Genomic DNA, 10,537 nt, shown 5'->3' with positions numbered 1-10,537 from the left:
CGCCTGGTTCCTATCGCCACAAACTGTGAACGGTTCAAGAGCTCCTTCAGAAGGCAGCTTTTTATGTTTATGTTTTATATTTAATATGAGCGTTTTAATTTACTTCTGAAATATCATAAGAAACTCCGGAAATCTGAGGAAATTACCTTTAAGCGTCCAGTCGTCTGTTTAGTGTCAGAAAGGTTTGGTAACTCAATCTGTGAAGTGCATTATTGCTGAAGGACGGAGGGGGTGGCCACGCTGATCTACAGTTCAGCTCCAGTTTAGCAGCTCTGTAGGTGTTTCCCGTTCACATCTACACTCCCCGGTCGTTTTACGGAGTCTACCTTTTTATACTCAACGAGCCGTGTCCGACTCTGGAGTTTCGACGTTGGGATAAAACCATGTTGAAAATCCACCAAAAGCCGCTACACTAGCGTTAATTGAGAACATTTCCAACGGTCACTCGGAAAAAAAACAGCGTCATGTTCACGCGCGGCTCCAAAAAGCGACGGTCCAACCGCTCGGTAAGACAAAATACGTTATATTTTTCTCACTGAAAGAGATAAGCATAAGTCTGCCTTTCGTTTATCTTGATTTTCTTAGCTTATTTCTCTTTCTGGTTCTATTTTTCAAAGTTGGTTTCTATCCAGCAGCAACTTTTGTTCTTTTGGGGTTTACCTGGGACGTCGAAAGTTGAGTTTGGAATTACAGTCTAGTGGAGGTTTTTCTCACATTGTCGTCTCACTTGTGTTTGGACTTTTCAAACATGACATTACCACAAAATCCGTCCTAGTTTTTAAAAACGGAAAAGCAAAGTAGCATTTTATCGATTTTCTTCTCTATGAACGTAGACTGTAAAGGAGGTGGGACTAACGCCGTCTTGACGTCACGGGTACCTGAGCAGGTTTGAGTTGGGGTCCAGCTGTGGTCCTGGTGGAAATTTAGTCCAAACATATGGGTCGTTAACCTTTAACTTGTTTACTGAACCTGGTTATTAAAGTTTGTGTCTTTACAAGTGTGATTAAGTTGTTCTGGACGTTTGCACTTTAAACAAAACTTAAACCGCCACAAGTGAAAAATAAAGTTAGATACGTGTGAGCATGTAACTAGAAGACATTTCAGGTCGTAAACAGTCAATGCCATAGCTGAGCATTTACATTTTGAAACTGCAGTTTTCTCAACTGGGCAAATTCAGACAGCCATAGTTTCGTACATCACAAACATAAAGAAATCTCATCAACTCAAAAGGATGGGGTTTCGAGCTACAGACGAGTAGTGTAGGGGTAAGTGGAGATTGAGACAGGGTGTAATTACATAATCATAGATCTGTGCATGCTAAATGAAGGCAACGTAGATCTATTTTTAAAATCTTAGGGATTTATTTTACTTGGAAATATGACATTTTGTTTAACAGAAATGGGATTGTAGGGGTTTAATCAATGACCTGAGAGGTACTTACAAATAAATTACACCTTACATTTAGAGAACGTGACCATGTCAGAATTGTTTACAGTGGCAGTGAAAGGAACCAGATGTCTGATGCCTCTAACATCACACAGCAGTTTTAAAATGGTTAGGAATGTCCTGCTTAATACCTGAGATACTGTTGTATTATAGCTTTAAGATAAAACATATAATGTATTTTTCCCTCTCTAAATATCCTTGGTGGAATTTTACCTGCAGGGTGCTGTAAACGCAAAATGGTCTTCAAAGAAAGTTGTTTCCACATTTACCACTATTTTACCATGGCAATCTCAAATTACATGTTTAGGGTTGCTGCGTGTTTGTACATAAAAGAAATGGATTTTTTTGACATTGTGACTCATGTTTCCTGTTGTCATCAATGTAAATGTGTAAAGATATCTGAGCTATTAAATTGACACCACACTGAATTGTTTCATATCACACAATTATTTGTACACGTACAGAATTTACAAAAAATATACATATATAAAATAGTAAAAGTAAAAATAATAATTTGGAGTGAAAAGTGCTGTTGCAGACCTGTTACATTAGATGAAATTCATCCTTTGATATACATTCTATCCTGACTGGAAGATATACACATGAATTAAAAATGTAAAGTACATGGAGTTAATGCACTAAATATGGTTTTAAAAGTCATTCTTCGTGGTCTGCTGCTGCTAACATCTGGCATCTTGAGGTCTTTTGTTTGTTGTTGTGTTGTGATGGTTACTTTGTACTTTGGTTAATAAAAACAGTAAGTTGCAGTCAGTTTACTACTTTGTTTTATTATAACATCTGATCCAATATGTTTTAGATAACGCACATATAATAATTTTTTTAGCTGCATTAAGAAGGATTTCTCAAGACGATTTATTGAAAATGAGTAGGCAGGAAGGCAAATATTAATAGTTTTTGACCCACGTTTATATCCAGCTACTGTTTTTTATAGTCATGTTATAAAATTGGGGGGCAGCACTGTGGCACACCAAGTAGTGTCATGGTTACAAAACTCATGGCTTCAATCTCCACCATGGGTCACTGTCTAAGAAGTTGATGTGTTTTCCCCATGTCTGCATTTGTTTCCTCTAGGTACTGTGGTTTTCTTCCACAGTCTGAAACACATGTTGGCTGGTGGATTGGCTGTGTGAAATTGCCCGTAGGTGTGAGTACGGGATGCCCTGTCATTTACTGCCACACTGTTCAGGGTTGTGTTCTTGCCTTGCGCCCAGTAATTCTGGGTAGAAGCCAAGCAAGTTTCCTTGTTTGAAAAAAATATATAATATAATAATTGGAACAGTTTGTCCCATGTCCAGTGCCCAAAACTACAAAGATTTACGGTGTCTGTAAACAAAACAAAATAAAACGTGTATTTATTAATTTGATAGAAAATATGAAAAAATGAAAACAATCTTGAAACTCTAAGTATTAAAATGATCTGAGGTGCCTGTAAATTGTCCCATATCTGTTTACAAGGGCTCGGATATGAAAAAATGTGAACTACTTTACTACAACTTTAAATATACCAATGTATATATTCCACATATTTACATAAGAATTCTTTTAAAACATGTCTCTATGTACAAGCATGGCACTCAAAACAAGAACCAAGATTGACCATGATTGCGTCTTTAAATCCTTTTTACAAACACTAAGAGTGGAACGGCACTAGACCCACAAAAGGTTGTGTGAGCCATCATTAGGATTACTTTTCCCTGAGAATTGTTTACTTTCCCTTCCCGGAGGAAGTGCTTTCTATTCACTAAGTGTTCCTTAACTGCCTGGAAATCACAGTCAAGAAAGAAACGGACTAAAAGTGAACTCAAAAAGCTCGGGGCACATCAAAACCAGGGCCCGGCTTATTCTCACTGAATACCAACCCTACTTTAGTACTTTTCAGTCTGCGATGCTTTCTGAGTAAAGTGTGAAGCCATATGTCCGTCTGTGGGATTAAATTTGAAATGTGGTCTTATTTTTCCCCCACAACCTAACACCCATGGATCTCATGCATAAAGGCATCTTTTTGATCTGTGCCAGGCAAGTCAGCTTAGATCTCCCAGCGTACGGCGGTGCAAGAGCCAGCACAAGCCCATGGCCTTTTGACCTTCAACAAATGTGTAACCAGCTCTTCTCATGAAATGTTCATTTTTACTGGTCTAGGTTCATAATACCGGTTAGCATTAGCCTTGCATTGCTCTTATTACAGAACAGTTGAGCAGTAGAGCAAATAACTGTGGCATGATTAGAAGAGATTTGGCAAATCAATAAGTTTTTGATTTGCAAAATGTTTGCAAGAATTAAACAAATGGATTCAGTGTTGATGTCTTCAAAGTGTTGAGTTGTTAGAAACATTTCCAAGCTTATTTGTGTTTAATGTGAGGCCAAATATTGTTAACAAAAAGGTTAAACCAGGTAGAACCACCTGGTTCTCAAGCCACTTCATGGTATCTTTTGCCGTATGGAACATTGCCATGTTGAAAACCTTTTGGTGATATTCCATTTATTATTTGCTGTTAACACTTTACAAAGTTTAATAATTTGTCATTTTTATCTATATTACACATATAGTCACTTAGTGTTGTGTAATATGATACTGACAGTGTATTTAGAAAGGTGCATCATGGCAAAATTCAACACAGTAATAGCAATGCATTGTCAGGATGCTGGGCACTTCAGGGTTGTTTCAGATCAAGCTTTGTACAAATCAGTTGCTGCACAGCTGACACTAGCATCACGTTTTGAGCTTTTGGCCCTCGTCACACTGCAGTCAGGGATACAATTGAGAGGAAATTTCCCCTGAGGGTGTAGGCAGGAAGTGACCTCGGGAACATCCTGTCTCACGTTAAGGGGAAGGTTCACCTTCCCGCAAAACCTCAGCAGCCATCTATTTTCCTTCCCTATTCTCTGTCTGTCTTTCTCTTTCTTTCCCTCACTGTCTATATCTCAAGTAAACTAAACCTTTGAAAAGTAATTTACCTGCTTTGATATCTGCTCAGTGATATCACAGTAAAGATAAGATGTCAAGGTGTAAATCTCCTCATTCCCAAGGCAGTTTTTTACACTTCATCTTAATTTATTAGCTCAGTGCTGCCACGACAAGCCACAATTCTATGCAAAATTACATCTCTGTATTTGATCTCAAACTCTTCCTCTTCTTGCATGATTTATATGTTAGTGTTCTCCATAAAGTTTGAGCACATTTAGGCTTGGTTCTTGAAAGTTTAGTGTTTCAGTTGTGGAATATTATCCACGCACACAGTTTGGCCAGGTGTTCAAACGCTTACACAGCATTATTCTCCCCTGAGTTTGAGCTGATTTCATCTGAGGCAAAGATGTATGACTTAATAAAGACAAAAATAAACAACGAATTATTTTTATCCACCTATCAACATGGTGGTTTGAACTGGGAGGAAACCAGAGCACCTGGAGGAAACCCATACAATCGCCTCACAGAGCATGACTTGAGGCAGGGATTGAACACACAGTCCAGAGGGTCCCTGGAGCTGTGTGACAGCCACACTACATCCCCCCCCCCCTCCTGAAAGAAAAATCCTAGAGCTATTTTTGTCATTTAGTTTTACACTCAATTTACATTGAAGGGACATAACACCCAATTGGCATGAGATAGCAAGTTTGATCTGCAGTAAGACTGAGATGAAAAACAACACTAATAATAATCAACACATTATCTGGAATAATTTCTCTGATACCAAAAGAAATAAAAATTTCCAAGCAACATTAGGAAAAAATAACCCAGCTTTAATACTCAAGCATACTGGAGTCACTGAACTATAATTGTCAAACATACAAAAACAAAATAATCATTCATTAATCGTAATTGTTCGATTCCCGCTCCGGGTGACTGTCTGTGAGGAGTTTGGTGTGTTCTCCCTGTGTCTGCATGGGTTTCCTCTGGGTGACTGTCTGTGAGGAGTTGGTGTGTTCTCCCTGTGTCTGCGTGGGTTTCCTCCAGGTGACTGTCTGTGAGGAGTTGGTGTGTTCTCCCTGTGTCCACGTGGGTTTCCAGGTGCTCTGGTTTCCTCCCACAGTCCAAAAACACATGTTGGTAGGTGGATTGGCAACTCAAAAGAGTCTGTAGGTGTGAATGTGTGTGTGTGTTGCCCTGTGAAGGACTCACGCCCCCTCCAGGGTGTATTCCCACCTTGCACCCAATGATTCCAGGTAGGCTTTGGACCCACTGCGACCCTGAAATGGATAAGCGCTTACAGATAATGAATGAATGACTGAATAATCGTAATCGTGATATAGATTTGCGCACATATCGCCCAGCACTAATTGGAACCAATCCCTTAGTGGTTGGTTAACATTATTGTGTTGATAGAAAAATGTTTTGATGTTTGTATACATAGATGTTAAGTTTGTACCACATGTGTTGTAAGTTGAATAGGACGTGGAGGAAAATATGGCTAAAAAAACGCTTCGCATTTTTGCTGCGTCATATTTTGATACCTAAACAAACAGAAGCCAGAATTAAGGCCTCAGATTTGTTGATACACTATGGAAAGATAAACTTCATTTGATAACATTTAATTAGTAATATAGTTACACAATTGGGTCATGACAAGTGACTGTATACACGTATTTCACCCTGAAGTAATTATTGTTATTTTGCTGCACATTAAGTTGACATTGCATAATTATTTAAATGCAGTTATATAACTCACTTACCACCAGATTTCAACATTGCAACCGAGTAACCAAAGCAGAATAGCAGCAAAAACTCAACCTTTATTGGGTGAGACGTAAAGACTGAGAATATAATTGTATTTAACTGGATCTAAACAGCAGAAAGGGACAAATATGTCAGAGTAAAGGAGGCAAAATCACTGAAGGAGTTTTGTACAGAACCAGGCTGACAGGTTTGTTTTTGCGGGACGGCAAGTGTTTGATGCCAACATTTAAATGGTATGTAAAGGCAATTAAGCTTGTCACATAATTTATAAGCAGATGGTTAAAAGTCTTCTTTCCCTAATCTCTCTCTCTCTCTCTCTCTCTCTCTCTCCCTATTTCTCTCTCTCTTTCCCTCCTCTCTTGCCCTTTCTCCAGAGTTTCCTTTTGACAAGCTGAAGTAATTAAGCATTCAGCAAGAAGAAAAGAGTTGAAAACAATCCTCCTCCCTCTCCTCCTCCTCCTCCCCTTTTGCTCTCACTCGATCCTTTCAGAAGTGAATTGCTGTGGCCTGGTCTTGGTTCAGTGAAGTGGCAGAGTGCACTGATCCCACCGGCCGTGTTTGTTTTAGCACACGTGTTTCCATAGATCTCTCACTTCTGGCGTCCAGGAGGTGCCGGCCGATCCACAACACTTTTGTTTTTACCCTCTCTCGCTCTCAATCACACACTCTGGGTCTCTTTCTCTCTCTCGCTCTCTGACTCTGTTCTTTTTTCAAAGAAATGTTATGGCCCTCCATGTGAAAAAATGTACTGAGCTCAGTTCCTCCTTCAGCTTTATAACAAAACAGGTTGCGGTATTCAGGTCACACCTGACTAAATGTATGTTTTTCATATTTTTAAGGCTTTTCAGTTTTAAAAGTTTATATTTAAATGGCCCACATTTATTATTAACAATATAAAATTTTAAAAAATATATAAAATATATTGTTCTAAATTTTCTTCAACTATATGTGAGTCATAGTATGTAAACTACCAATTATATACGTGCAATTTTTAAAAACAAACTTGTCATACATAATGTTCAATGAAACTGTAACTGTGAGCGTACACTAGGATTGTAAAATTGTAGTGATGTAAATAATTAATTAATAGTGTAAAGCTGTTATATGAAATAAAATATAAAGCAGGGCAGTGAAGACCTGTATAAAGTCGTGTATGCCTGAACTGTCCAAACTTGAAGGCCGCTACATAAATTCCAGACGGCTTCTGTAAAGACCCAGTGAATGCATTCCCCTTAAGACAACATGGCAAACAATGGGCTGTCCCTTTGTCACTCCATAAAGGCCAGTGATGGCAAATTGCCCTCAGCTAAGCTTCTCGCTGCTGTAGTTTAAAGAGCAGGAGGCAGACAACAGGCTAAAACATGCAGCCATTGTTTGGTCGTCTGTGGTGTTGTTCTCGAAATGATGCATCCCACTTTCACACACTTTCCTCATACCACCAACACCCCCCCCCCTCACCCCCCACGGTGTGAATGTGGTTAAATGTTGGAGGGAGACAAGCCTGTGTTTTAGTTTTATGAGCACAATCTGCATGCTTTCACGCAAACACCTGAGGCTTGGCATGTTTAGGAACTCCCACAGATGGAGCCTGAGCCTCGTGTGGGAAAACTAGTTCTTGGTTTTATGGGTTTTTTAACCTCTGAAAGATAAGTTGTAGAACTTGGAGAGCTTGCTTGGCACGCACAAATAGATTTGTAGAATTAAAGCAATAGTTAAGCAAAAGACCATTTTCTTTTTACTTCACTTATGCATCAGGAAAGATATGCTTTGTTTCTGGTTTTACATCTGTAGCGTTTCACTGGAGCTACAAGGTTTCGCTTCTGATACTAAAAGATAGTTTCCCATGTGTGTTTCCAGATTGAAGGCCTGATGTTTCCATAAACATGAACTTACAAAACCTTTATAACATCTTTCCACTGCTGCTTAAAGGTCACCAAACCAAAGCCAGAGCTTACACAACTATCGCTGTCCACCTTCTCAGTGGACACATGTTATTTCTAAGCACTGTTGTTAGGTTTTTCAGTCCATTTGTTAGAACTCAAGCCAGTCAAGTGAGGCTGGTTGCTGAAGTCAGCGATTCTGAAGCATAGGCACCACAATAGTAGACAAAACAGATGAGTGGAATGGTGGCAGAGGTAAAAAAGGAAAAAGCCAGCATAACCAAGTGGAAAAAGTTTGGGAGAGTGAAGGGAAGGGTGTGTGTAGCATCTATTCTGTGGTCATTTCCTTCCTTCTGTCTCTATATAGAGGTCAGCAAACACAGGTACACTGTACGGCCAATTTTTATAGACACAAACTCACCCACTGTTCCTTCTGAAATTAAGAGTGTTAATGGAGTTTGTTCCCACTTTGCTGCAATACTAGCTACTTTCTGATAAGGCCTTACACTAGTTGCTGGGACATTTTTTGTGAGAATCTGAGACCATTAATTACATTCAAGCTCATCCTGAAGATATTGAGTACTCCAGAGAACATAGGTACTACACAGTCCAATACTCTGAACCCTAATACCACTCTTGGGCATTGTGACCGTAGGCTCCTGTGGATGTTCCAGAGCACCTCTTTCCAAGTGTTTGTTAAAAATTGCTCATATTTTATTTACAAACAATAAATTAACACATAAATTATGGTTTAATTATGAAATGTAAATATAGTTTTAAGGGTTTTCTTAAGAAAATGCATTCAAGGTCACATTCAAAGTCAAATCTAAAGTACTTTTAGGGCCAGTCATATTGGTAGGTGACGTAAGGGTTATTATGACTGTGTCTTGTGTATAACTGTGGTGTGTAATGGATCACACACACACACACACACACACACACACACACACACACACTCATACACACTGCACTTAACTAATCCTCTTTGTAAACCCCCTACCTCAGTTCAACCAGCTGGATTGACAGAGCACATCTGTGCCCACCCCCCCTCCCAAGTCCATCAGACACTTTTAAACGCTCAAACATTCTGATAAATAAGCCCAGTCTACAGCATTTCATCAGCACACACTCAATATATCCTCTCAGGAGAGCATATGGAAAATGCCATTGTTGTTTTAAACCATATGGACATGTCATTACTTGATGAAGATGAGTTGAAAAGTTAATCCCTGACTCTATAAGCTGACTTTCAAATCTGAATTTTCATAAATGCCCATGAAATATTTTAGAAGTATGTAAAGTACAAAAACAAATGAGCAAACATCCAAACGGATGTCTTTTCAGACATGTTTACATGCCATTACATCAACTGATGCAGATAGCGTGTCAAAATACACCAATCCAATCAGGGGTAAAGACCAAAAGCCAATTGGATTGAGGCATTCCGCCCTGCTGTGTAAAGGCAGCCCATGCTGTCCACACATGCTGTAAGTGGGAGTGGCGCTTAGTTTTGTTTTAGTTTTAATTAACTTTTATTTTGTCTTGCAGTGATTTATTACTCTTCTTTTTTTCTGTCTCTCTCACTCTTTCTCTCTCTCTCTCTCTTTCAGGATGAAGATCCCGACAGAGGTCAGCCCTGTATGAGATGTGGAGAGCAGTGTCCAGGCTTCCGCATGCACGGCTGGAGGTAATACAGAACATCTGTGGACGTTTCACAAACGAATTGCACGTGGCACACTAATGTCACATCTATAGCAACTGCTTATACAAAATTTTCTTCAGAAATAAAGAGGACGTTTGCCTTTGTTTGGCTGCTATAAAGTATACTGTACACATGGCGCATTGCTGTACTGATTTGATTGTATTCAGCCTTTGGAGCATTATTTAGTTCAGATACAGATGTTAGATGATTAGTTCTGAATCACAGAACTGACCTCAAATATATTTAATGGTGCTTCTAACAGAACACAGTTCCAGTGTTCCACAGCCCAGTGCTGAGAGGCTTTATAGCTACATTTGGCATTGAGCATGGTGACATTCTACTGTGCAGATGCTCCAGACCGTCCCATGCTATTAGTCAGTGCCTTTTTATGGATATTATACAAACTCTGTTCAGTTTAAAACATGTGGTCAGCAATAGGTGCACCATAAAGCTACTTAATTCACTGATTAGGAGTGTCCACAACAGTTTGGACATATAATGTAGCTGGCCGTTTCTGTACGTGTGCTTCATTTTTAGCTGTAAAACATCACTGGCTAACAATAACAGTTTACCCTGTAAGACAGGTTGTAGGCCTAGCAGGTTTTGATGGCTTTTCAGCATCTTTTTTCTTCCTCCCAACTGCAGATGTTTGATTCTGCTCTCCAGTATGAAGCTGTTTTGTTTAATAAAACTGTCAACGGAACAAATGTGTTTTAAGATTTCACTTCCGACAGCCCTCAAAATGTTAGTGTGTACCCCATGTATTTCCATAACAAATACTGGCTAGATTTAAGCCTCAGTTTTTCAGTATGAGAA

General features: G+C 39.2%; 1 protein-coding gene and 1 long non-coding RNA gene across 2 annotated transcripts in view; one reads left to right on the top strand and one right to left on the bottom strand.

Moving 5' to 3' along the window:
- The window catches only part of LOC136665558 (uncharacterized), a 28,784-nt gene extending 28,501 nt beyond the window's left edge, over nucleotides 1-283 (bottom strand). The window contains exon 1 of the long non-coding RNA XR_010795286.1: nucleotides 147-283. This is a non-coding gene — a long non-coding RNA (uncharacterized lncRNA). The remainder of the gene's footprint in view (nucleotides 1-146) is intronic.
- The window catches only part of prickle3 (prickle homolog 3), a 35,966-nt gene continuing 25,581 nt past the window's right edge, over nucleotides 153-10,537 (top strand). The window contains exons 1-2 of the mRNA XM_066643182.1: nucleotides 153-506; nucleotides 9,630-9,706. Of these exons, the coding sequence (XP_066499279.1) occupies nucleotides 465-506; nucleotides 9,630-9,706 (119 nt within the window). The 5' untranslated portion in view covers nucleotides 153-464. The remainder of the gene's footprint in view (nucleotides 507-9,629; nucleotides 9,707-10,537) is intronic.

This window comes from Hoplias malabaricus, chromosome 14, assembly GCF_029633855.1.
Source record: "Hoplias malabaricus isolate fHopMal1 chromosome 14, fHopMal1.hap1, whole genome shotgun sequence".
In the NCBI taxonomy this organism is placed as follows: Eukaryota; Metazoa; Chordata; class Actinopteri; order Characiformes; family Erythrinidae; genus Hoplias; species Hoplias malabaricus.
This window is presented reverse-complemented; position numbering and strand designations above follow the sequence as displayed.